This window comes from Chiroxiphia lanceolata, chromosome 19, assembly GCF_009829145.1.
Source record: "Chiroxiphia lanceolata isolate bChiLan1 chromosome 19, bChiLan1.pri, whole genome shotgun sequence".
Lineage (NCBI taxonomy): Eukaryota > Metazoa > Chordata > Aves > Passeriformes > Pipridae > Chiroxiphia > Chiroxiphia lanceolata.
In genome coordinates, this window is record NC_045655.1 from 12,533,883 (window position 1) to 12,543,051 (window position 9,169).

Genomic DNA, 9,169 nt, shown 5'->3' on the forward strand with positions numbered 1-9,169 from the left:
AGGGCCACTGCAGTGGGCACCTCTGTTCGAGGTGGGGGAAGCCACAAGCCGTCTTCCTGCAGAACTTTACCAGCTCCTGGTTGGTGACAGCGAAATCTGCACCTACATCGTAACCAGGTTTCAAAGCTTCGTTCTTGAGCCGGTGGCCCCCGGTGCGGGAGCCGGCCCCGAGCAGGCCCCGCCGCGTGTTTCCGAGGGCGGGGCCGCGGGGCCGCCGCTTCTCGGTCCCCCCGGTCCGCGGCGGAGCCCCGGGGAGCGGCGGGGCGGGGCCTGTGGGCGGGGCGGGCTCGGCTCGGCTGGACTCGGCTCGGCTGGACTCGGCTCGGTTCGGCTGGACTCGGCTCGGCTCGGCTGGACTCGGCTCGGCTGGACTCGGCTCGGTTCGGCTGGACTCGGCTCGGCTCGGCTGGACTCGGCTCGGCTGGACTCGGCTCGGCTCGGCTGGACTCGGCTCGGCCCCGCCCCGCCCCGCGGGCGGTCACTGCGGCGCAGTCGCGGCGCCGCCATCGCGGGCAGATGCAGGCGATCAAGTGTGTTGTGGTGGGCGACGGGTGAGTGCGGGCAGGGCCGCCCCGGCCCCGCAGCCCCGCACAAAGCGGGCCCGGGCCCGGCGGCGCGGAGGGAGGGAGGGAGGAAGGGAGGGCGGTCTGGCCGGCCCCGCCCCGCGGCTCGGGAGAGCAGCTCCGCCGGCGGGAGGCCCCGCGCCGGGCGGCGAGGCCCGACCCGGCCTGGATCGCCGCGGTCCCGGCTCAGGCGGGCCCGCGGGAGATCGGGGCCTTGCGGCGGCCCGCGCACTCCTGCCCCGCTCCCTCCTTAGTTGATGAACTTGAGTCTCGGTCCCCGGGCGCTCCCCAGCCCCATCGGGCTGCCTGGGTAGCAAACGCCGGCTTCTCTTGGGTTTTACGTCTATCTCCTCGTTGGTTTAGGTGCCCGTATTTCGCTGTTTTTCATTGTACATGTTTGATTCATCACAGAGTCCTCCCGAAAATCTTCACAGGTTCCTCTCATATGTCCTTTTGTTGTTTGTTCCGAGGTGAAGTGTGTTGCTCTTTCTGATTTTATCATGTGCCCCTTGTCACCCTTTTTGCTCTTTTCTTTAGGCTCTTTCTGAATTCCTTTTTCTTAGAACACATCTGTGTGCAAGATGTGTACACATCTAGGCATGCACTAGATTTATGGTGCTTTGTAACTTTCCTAGCTCATCCTACATATTTTTCCTCACAATTCCAGTTTACTTTTCTGATCACCACAGGAAGCTCAGAGTTGAGGTACTGAGACCTAAATGTGAACTGGTCTTAGGCAGGGACTGGTCTTTCCCCTTTCCCAGTCATGTCACCACCTCAAATACACGTTTGGGGTAAGGCCTTCCAGGTTTCGGTCTGTGGGGACTAAAGAGGGAAAGAGGAGAAAGCCGACCAGCAAAACAACCTTATTGTGGAGGAGAGAGGAACAACTGGGAGCACAGGATGTTGTAAAGGGACTTCAGCTGAAAGTTTGCTGTCTTGTGTTTTGGTTTAAGACCAAGTAGACAGTGTAGACTAAATCATCCTGGTGCATCCCCTGCACACAGTACTCTGCTAGAGTCCCTCCCTTACTCTTGAAGTCATTCCTTATATTACTCTGATTACAGAATTGGGTAGGGGATATGCAGCTCTGCTGACTATTCAGCTTCTCTCAGGCACCTCACAGCCAGCTTTCCCTGGCACTCATGATCTGTTTTTCTGGAAGGTTGTCTGCAGTTGTCAGCTTTCTCGGTGATAAAGAAGTTGCTCACACTGTTGGTACTCCTCTGTTCTTACAACAAAGCTTTCCCTTAGGAAATGTACAGGGCTGGCTAAAGTCTGTGTGCTTATGCTCTTGCCAGCCAGACCTGGCCCTTGCTACTCCCACTAGCTTTCAGCAAAGCCCTAAGCTGATACTTCAGCCCTCTAAATTGATCTCTTTCCAAACTGATGGTGGTCAATTTTAAAGTTCATTTTTGTTTATGGATACTTATTGGTTTCCCTTTGTATTTATTGATACTAAATTCCTGTATCTGAGGAGCTTGTAGAGTTCTGTGTTGTTGCATGGTTTTTCACCTGTTTACCCGTTTTGCTAGACCATTATGGATCTGTTGAGCCCAGCACACAGCCTTAATTTATTCCTTCTCTTGGTTCCTGAAACACTCTGTTTTGTCTGGTGTCTTGCTGAGGCTGAATGGATGGGGAAAAGGAATGGGAGAGAGCAGGGTCAGTGAGTGCTCAGGCAGGGTGCACATTAAAAGTTCAGGCCTGGCCTCTGACAAGTAGGGAATTCCAGTCTGCTACAGGTTTGTTTTCTCACACAATAACTTTTTGCCTAACGTTGTGTTTTGGAGTTGGGGGGGGAAGGATGAGTTTTACTGCCTCAGTGCTACCTGCTGTACCGTTCTTTATGTTCCTCACTCTTATCCTCTGCAGAGCTGTTGGGAAGACCTGCTTGCTCATCAGTTACACCACAAATGCCTTTCCTGGAGAATACATCCCCACTGTGTGAGTAATAACCTTGGCCTCAGTTGCTTTTTGATCTGTATGCATGTGTGTGTAAAAGTTGGTTTTTAAGTGAGGAGGTGGCTGTCCCAAATCAGACTGTGATGATGCTGGAGGTGTGGCTCTGTGTATGTGAGGAAGGCAGACTGTCCCCACTGGAACTGTGCTGCAGTACCCTTTCCTGATTCACTGCCTTCTTGGATTTTGTATAGAGATGTGAAGGTCACCACAAAATTGTCACTGATGAGGGACTCCTCCTTGGCAGGTTTGATAACTATTCTGCCAATGTGATGGTAGATGGAAAACCAGTGAACCTGGGCCTCTGGGATACAGCAGGGCAAGAGGACTATGACCGACTGCGGCCTCTTTCCTACCCACAGACGGTGAGTGCTGGGCTTGGACTGGCTTGTAACTGCTCCCTCTCGGAGACAGGGAGGCTCCCAAGGACAGGCATGCTTCTTTCCATTGAGGAAAGTCCAAGTTGCTGCAGCTGTACCCATAATTCTGGTTGTTTAAGAAGTATCACAGCTGATTTTCTCCGAAGAGATTGTCCTGTTCTAGTCCCTGCTTTGTAATGGTCTTTGAACAGTTACGGGTGCCCCAGGGAGGCTCAGGTGAAAGGAATGGCATGAGGCTGCTGTGCAGCTGAGCCAGTTCCATGGTTCCACTCTCCCTTGGCAGGATGGCTCACTGTTGTGCTGCACTAGAAATATTCTCCATGTAGCCATGCTGCCAGGGTGAAGCCCTTAGCACCTTAAGATGTTTGTGGCCGCAGGCTTTTAACATGCAGAGCTCAGCATTGTGAAAGAAGATGTAGTCATACACTCAAGGTCCATTGCTTTCCTCTCTGAATTACCTTAACACCCTTAATGGGCAAGAATTTCTTAAAGCCACAGTCCTTGCTTGTGCGAGGACATTGTCCTCTCTCAGGATCCCTCTCCCTTCTCCCTCCATTCTCTTTAGCTGTTTCTTTCTGCACAGCTGACCCTCTTGTTTCTGCACAGGATGTTTTCTTGATCTGCTTCTCCCTTGTGAGTCCAGCCTCCTTTGAGAATGTCAGAGCTAAGGTAAAGTATTCTCCTCCTGGGTGAAACAGTGGAAGGGAAGAACCAGTGAGGTCCCCTGCCCCACCCAGCACCACACTTAACAAGCCCAAAATTTCAAGCAGTCATGTCTTGGTGAGGGAAGGTCATAGTCTGCAGGTTTTAAGCGGGGCCTGCTTTTTATTCATGACTTCTTTAGCTAAGTTACTGCCTTTTTGAATCTGCATCCTAAGGGGTGTTCTAGAAACTAAAATGCAGTTAAGGGAAGCACTGTGTGCAGAGCTGACGGGCACTGTCTGTCATGATTCTGTGTCTCAGCATGTTCATTATTACATTTGCACCGATCTCTTTCTGCAGATATTCAGAACTGTAGACAGCAATATCCTCTGCAGGTGTTGACACCATGTCAGCTAGTAGTAAACCCCTCATTCCCAATAGTAGGAACACATCCTCATGGTTGTGGCCACTGCTCTAGCTACTTTTCTTATCATGTCTCTCTGTTTCAGTGGTACCCTGAGGTCCGACACCATTGCCCAAACACACCTATTATCCTGGTGGGCACCAAGCTGGACTTGCGGGATGATAAGGACACCATCGAAAGGTTACGTGATAAGAAACTGGCTCCTATCACCTACCCCCAAGGCTTGGCCATGGCTCGGGAGATCGGTGAGTCTCCTGCGCTGGCATTGAGGGGGTGAGGGACAGTGTGTGGTGGTAGAACCAGAGTGGTTGAACTGGAGCTCTCTTTCCCCAGGGTCAGTAAAGTACCTTGAGTGCTCTGCCCTGACACAGCGGGGTTTGAAGACGGTGTTTGATGAAGCCATCCGGGCTGTGCTCTGCCCACCGCCCGTGAAGAAACCTGGCAAAAAGTGCACCGTGTTTTGAGGGCTGTGGCCTCGGTGCTGGCTCAGCATGTTCTGACAGATTGCGTATTAGCTGGGTGTTTCTGGAGGGGGCTGGGATGTGTAGGGCCCTTCATCATGTACGAAGTCAGTGTTTTTTAAATGTCTCTTTGATTTAACGTCAGTGTTGATGTGAAGGGGCAGTGGGGGCAGGAGACCAGCTGGGGGCTGTACAGCCCCCAGGGGAGGTACAATGGGGAAGGCAAGGTAGCTCCTTCGGGCAGCAGGCTGTTTTGGCTCTCCTGAACTCTAAGCTGAAAGGCCTGAGACATCTGTCCTGTCCTGGAAACGCCTGTTTTAAACCTGCAGGTGAAACAGGTGGTGAATATCCTGGTGGGAGTGGGGAGGGAGCTGATTTCAATGGTGCTGAGAGACAACAGCAGCTGGGAGGGTGGTAGGGTCTCCTTGCCCGGCCTGCTGTGGCTAGCACTTAACAAACTGGTGCTCTGGTGCTCTAGCAGAATGTGCCTGAGACTGTTAAACAAATCATAACCAGCCCTGGAAGGGGTCGAAGTAAAAGAGAAGCTGAAGAACTAATCATTAGGTGCTTTATTGGGTACTAGCCAAACTGTGCATGAAACAGCTCTGTGCAATCAATGCATTTGCCTTTTTGTGTGTGCACACCCTAGGACAGCATGGTGCTGCTCCCCCCCATCAGTCTTTAGCAGGGCCTCCCCCCAAAATCCAGTCTCTGCAGAGCAGGGCTGGGGTTATTGCCTCTATTTTGTTTTTTTCTACTAAAGACAGCAAAGGAAGCAATGAGAAGTCTGCTAACTTCTTTCCCTTCCCACTGAAAGTGCAGACAGGCTCTATGGTTTTGGATGGAACAGGGAGAGCTTCTGAAGGGTTGTGGGGGGGAACAGGGTTGGAAGAGAGGTCCAATTTCTAATCATCATGTAGAGTGACAAGATAAAACCTTATTTGGTGCAATAAACATTCTCCATGACGATGTATGTGAGCTTTATTATATAGCAGCCTTCCAAAGGTTATTTTCTGCCTCGCTTCTCCTACAGGCTCCAACCCTGCTGCCCCTCCAGCAAGACTATGTCTGTGTCATTGTTTTCTATCCAGTTTACATCTGTGCAGTACCAGTAGGGAAATTAAGGCCGAGGTGAAATGCAGGGACCATCTTAGGAGACAAGAAAGCCCCCATCAACCATCAGTGAGCTGCCAGTTGTCATAGCACTCTTGCCACTCAGCAGGAAGAGAATGCTGTTCACCACATCATCCACCTCTGCAATCAAACACAGAGAACATCTAATGCACACCTCAAATTGTACCAGAAAAACAAGCATCCAAAGAGGTCTGCCTTGGACCTCTACATGTAATTAGAGCACAGAAGTATTTCTGCTTCCAAACTGTGCTTGATGCAGTGTCCAGGACAGCATAGCTGAGACCTGGACATTAAAAAGTCCTTGTGATCAAATGATGCTTAGTTCACAGCAAACATCCTGTCAGATTTATGAACAATAGAGTAAGTTCATTTCACTTGTCCCAAGATGAGGAGGCTGTAGAAGAGGGGAAGAGAAGGTTGATTCTCACCCCATCCTCGTCAAATACTTCAGGAGTTCAGCCAGAAGGCTTTCAGCAGAGCTGTGACTTTGCCCAAAAAAGCAGCAAAGTAACTCTGGCTGTTACGTGAGAGGGAAGGCTTGAGACAACACGAGAGCCCAGCCTGGGAACAGACCTATCCCACTGACCTGCAAACTTTCCCAGGGGAATCCGATTAATCATGGCAGCGGATTTCTGAGGGTCACTCCAGTTGATTCTCCCCATGTCAGTCATAACCACGGTGGGGTTCACAGTGTTCACCCTAATCTGAGACCAGCAGCAACAAACAATCTAAGCAGGCTCCTCTGAGGAAACGCTCAGGTTCAGCTTTCACACCTTCTCTCACAGACTCCTACCTTGTGGGGTCCCAGTTCCATTGCCATTACCTTGGTCAGCATATCCAAAGCACTTTTTGTGGAACCTTTAAGGGAAGGGAAGAACGGGAGGCGTTAAGTGCATAACGAAGCACCTGGTCTGGAACAGACCGGGACATTTCACTGCCCTGAACTGGGAGCTGGCAGCTTGGTGGCTGTGGGTCTCCAGCTGGTCAGAACTGAGAGGGACTGAAGCTGCACATACTTACAGTAAACGGCGTGATCCCTCAGCGCACGCTGCGAGGCCTGGCTGGAGACATTCACAATAGCCCCTGCCACCCCCTGCGCGATCATCTGCCGAGCAACGATCTGGGAGGGGGAAGGAGGGGAAAAAAAGGAGTGCCAGAATCCTAACAAGAAAAATCTATGGTAGCCAAAAGAGCAAAAACATCTGGAGGAAGCAAGTCCTCTCTGCCTCCCGCTTACAGGAGAGTCAAAGTGTGAAGGGTCTGTATGGGCAGGTTGTCAGGCTGACTTTGGATTGCATCCCTTTAGTCCCCACAGTGGACACTTATCTGCGCTATGTACAACAGTCACTGCGATTCATGGAGACAGCTGCAGTGACAATTCTTCCTCACCTGGGAAACGTGAAGCACAGCCCCAAAATTCACATCAAGAGACCTACAAATAAAATAAAATTTAAACGTTACAGAGTGGTTGTAGGCCAGGCCAGACAGCTGTTTTGAGAGGCAGCAGAGGACAAGTGCTGCTGGTCTCTTGGAAACACTGGTGATACTCTGACACAGACAGAAATGCTGAGCTGGGCCGAGCCAGGATGCTCAGGAGTGCTCTCGGCAGTGCACAGTCCATCAGCCACAGGCGTGGCACTGCCAGGGGAGGTGCAGTTGTGCACTGGCATGTTTCCCTCAGGACTCTGTCCTTCATCACCCTAACGGAGTTTCCTCTGACAAAGTTTAAACACTAAGCCCTTGGGCCTCAGCCAGTGGCAACTCTTAGGTTAAGCAAATCTTTCACGCAGCTCTAAAGAGCAAATCTGTTGTAAGGTGGGTAGAGGCAGTGTTTCTTCTGTTTGCCATATCGTCCGTCCTTTGTCAGGCCAGTTCTGCAGAATGGTCTTAGCAGAATCCATACTTTTTATGTTCGGCACAAACAAATCCTTTATTATAGACTCTCAACGGACGTTTTTAACGTAGGGACAAAGCATGACCCATCCTCTCAGAATGATGTGGACTCACCCATAGCCTGTATCCTAAAGCTCACTCCCAGACAAACTATGGAGCTTTTCAGAGAAAAAGATGCCATGTTATTGCAGTAAGCAAATTTAATTTCCCACTGTGACCGTTTTATGCTCCCTTACCTGGCTTTGTCTTCTCTGTTTCTGAATTGTCTTAGTGACAACTGCCTTTAACCGGGGTCGAGTTGGAACTAGACTGGAAGCTCTGAGCTTGATGAGCAGCAAAGGCTCTCACCTCCTGTGCCCGTGGGATGGCAGGTGCACCCCACCATTCTGGAGGTGACACTGCAGGTTCTGGCTACTGAGAAACAGGTGTAATACCCAGTGTTTGGTTTCCTTTTGCTGTTTATAGGGGGAAAGGTGATTACGTAAGGAATGAACAGACAGTAAAGAAAAAGGACATATGGAGTAACAATCAACTGACATTTGGCATTTCTAAAAGCGTGCGTGTCAGCCTGTCTGGTGTCTGTGCACCAGCTGCTGTCCTTTCTAGTTGCTTCCCGTCTCAAGACACCCGTTTCTGAAAAGTTCTGCCACCGTTTTTGACGTTCACGGCTGTGCGACACCTTGGCGGGGCAGACTCGGTCCGAGGAGCCTCTGCCGTGGAGGCCGGGGCCAGACACTCACCTCTGCAAGGCCTCCCGCGTCACCTCCAGGAAGGGCTGCAGCTCCGCCACCGCCGCGTTGTTCACCAGCAGCTCGAAGGGCCCCGCCGCGCCCACCGCCGCCTCCGCCGCGTCCCAGTCCGCCAGGTCCAGGCAGAGGGGCTCGATGCCCGGGCACTGCGGCGAGGGCGGCCGCGTGGGTGGGAGGCCGCGGGGGAGCCGGGGGGCCCGGGGGGGTTATCCCGGGCGGGACGGGGGGGTGGCCGGTACCTCCCGCACGAGGCTCTCCAGGTCCGCCGCCGTTCGGCTCAGCGCGGTCACGCGGGCCCCGGCCCCGCTCAGCGCCACGGCCACGGCGCGCCCGATCCCTGCGGGGACACGGCGTCACAGCCCGCCCGGCCCGGCCCCGGGTGCGACCCCCGGCCCGGCCCCCGGCCCCGACCACCTTTGCCGGCCCCAGTGACCAGGGCCCGCCGGCCGCGGAAGCTGGGATGCGGCTCCATGCTGCGAGCGGACTGTGGCCGGGGCGGGCCCGCGGCCGAGGCGGGGCCCGAGAGCGGGCGGCCCGAGAGGGCCGGGCCAGGCACCGGGATCCGTCCCCGCTGCCCCGGCAGAACGCAGCACGGAGCCATCTCGGGGCTCACCCAGCAAGAGACAGGCACGCAGAGGTGAACTTTCTTGAGCGTCCACAGCACACCAGGCTTTTTAGCGGCTGATGAAAAAGACCTGCCTCCTCTACCCCTTCGAATTTGCTGATGTAAGATGACAGTAATTAATGTCCTCATCTCAATTTTTTGACTTTGTTAATTATCATTTGGAAGGATTCTTCTCATCCATATTTGCTCTCCCACCCATCCAAATAATTTATCTCCCGTGCTTTTTGGCCGTTGGCATGACATGAGCCTGACAGAAGGCTACAGATTCCAGATTAGAGGGTTTATGGTCCATTTTTTGTATAGAACGCATGTGAAGAAACATGACAAAACAAAGCC

The 9,169-nt window shown here is 52.9% G+C and overlaps 2 protein-coding genes across 2 annotated transcripts; one reads left to right on the forward strand and one right to left on the reverse strand.

Moving 5' to 3' along the window:
- The first annotated feature begins 295 nt into the window (after positions 1-295).
- Positions 296-5,403, forward strand: RAC3 (Rac family small GTPase 3). The gene is made up of 6 exons (XM_032706670.1): positions 296-551; positions 2,439-2,510; positions 2,773-2,890; positions 3,512-3,574; positions 4,057-4,216; positions 4,305-5,403. Exons 1-6 carry the CDS (start codon positions 517-519, stop codon positions 4,433-4,435), a joined length of 579 nt encoding a protein of 192 aa, XP_032562561.1. The 5' UTR covers positions 296-516; the 3' UTR covers positions 4,436-5,403.
- DCXR (dicarbonyl and L-xylulose reductase) lies at positions 4,987-8,709 on the reverse strand. The gene is made up of 8 exons (XM_032706669.1): positions 8,623-8,709; positions 8,448-8,545; positions 8,200-8,354; positions 6,956-6,998; positions 6,587-6,686; positions 6,360-6,424; positions 6,153-6,270; positions 4,987-5,686 (listed from the first exon to the last, which is right to left on the reverse strand). Exons 1-8 carry the CDS (start codon positions 8,678-8,680, stop codon positions 5,583-5,585), a joined length of 741 nt encoding a protein of 246 aa, XP_032562560.1. The 5' UTR covers positions 8,681-8,709; the 3' UTR covers positions 4,987-5,582.
- Between the last annotated feature and the right edge of the window lie 460 nt (positions 8,710-9,169).

Bases quoted from the DNA above. Each gene is read 5' to 3' on its own strand.
- RAC3 (XM_032706670.1), top strand. From the start codon at position 517: ATGCAGGCGATCAAGTGTGTTGTGGTGGGCGACGG. The intron at 2,511-2,772 runs GTGAGTAATAAC...CCTCCTTGGCAG, and splicing joins GGAGAATACATCCCCACTGT to GTTTGATAACTATTCTGCCA. The intron at 4,217-4,304 runs GTGAGTCTCCTG...CTCTTTCCCCAG, and splicing joins GGCCATGGCTCGGGAGATCG to GGTCAGTAAAGTACCTTGAG.
- DCXR (XM_032706669.1), bottom strand. From the start codon at position 8,680: ATGGAGCCGCATCCCAGCTTCCGCGGCCGGCGGGCCCTGGTCACTGGG. The intron at 8,355-8,447 runs GTACCGGCCACC...CCCTCGCCGCAG, and splicing joins TGGAGAGCCTCGTGCGGGAG to TGCCCGGGCATCGAGCCCCT. The intron at 6,999-8,199 runs GTGAGTGTCTGG...TTTTATTTGTAG, and splicing joins ACGCGGGAGGCCTTGCAGAG to GTCTCTTGATGTGAATTTTG.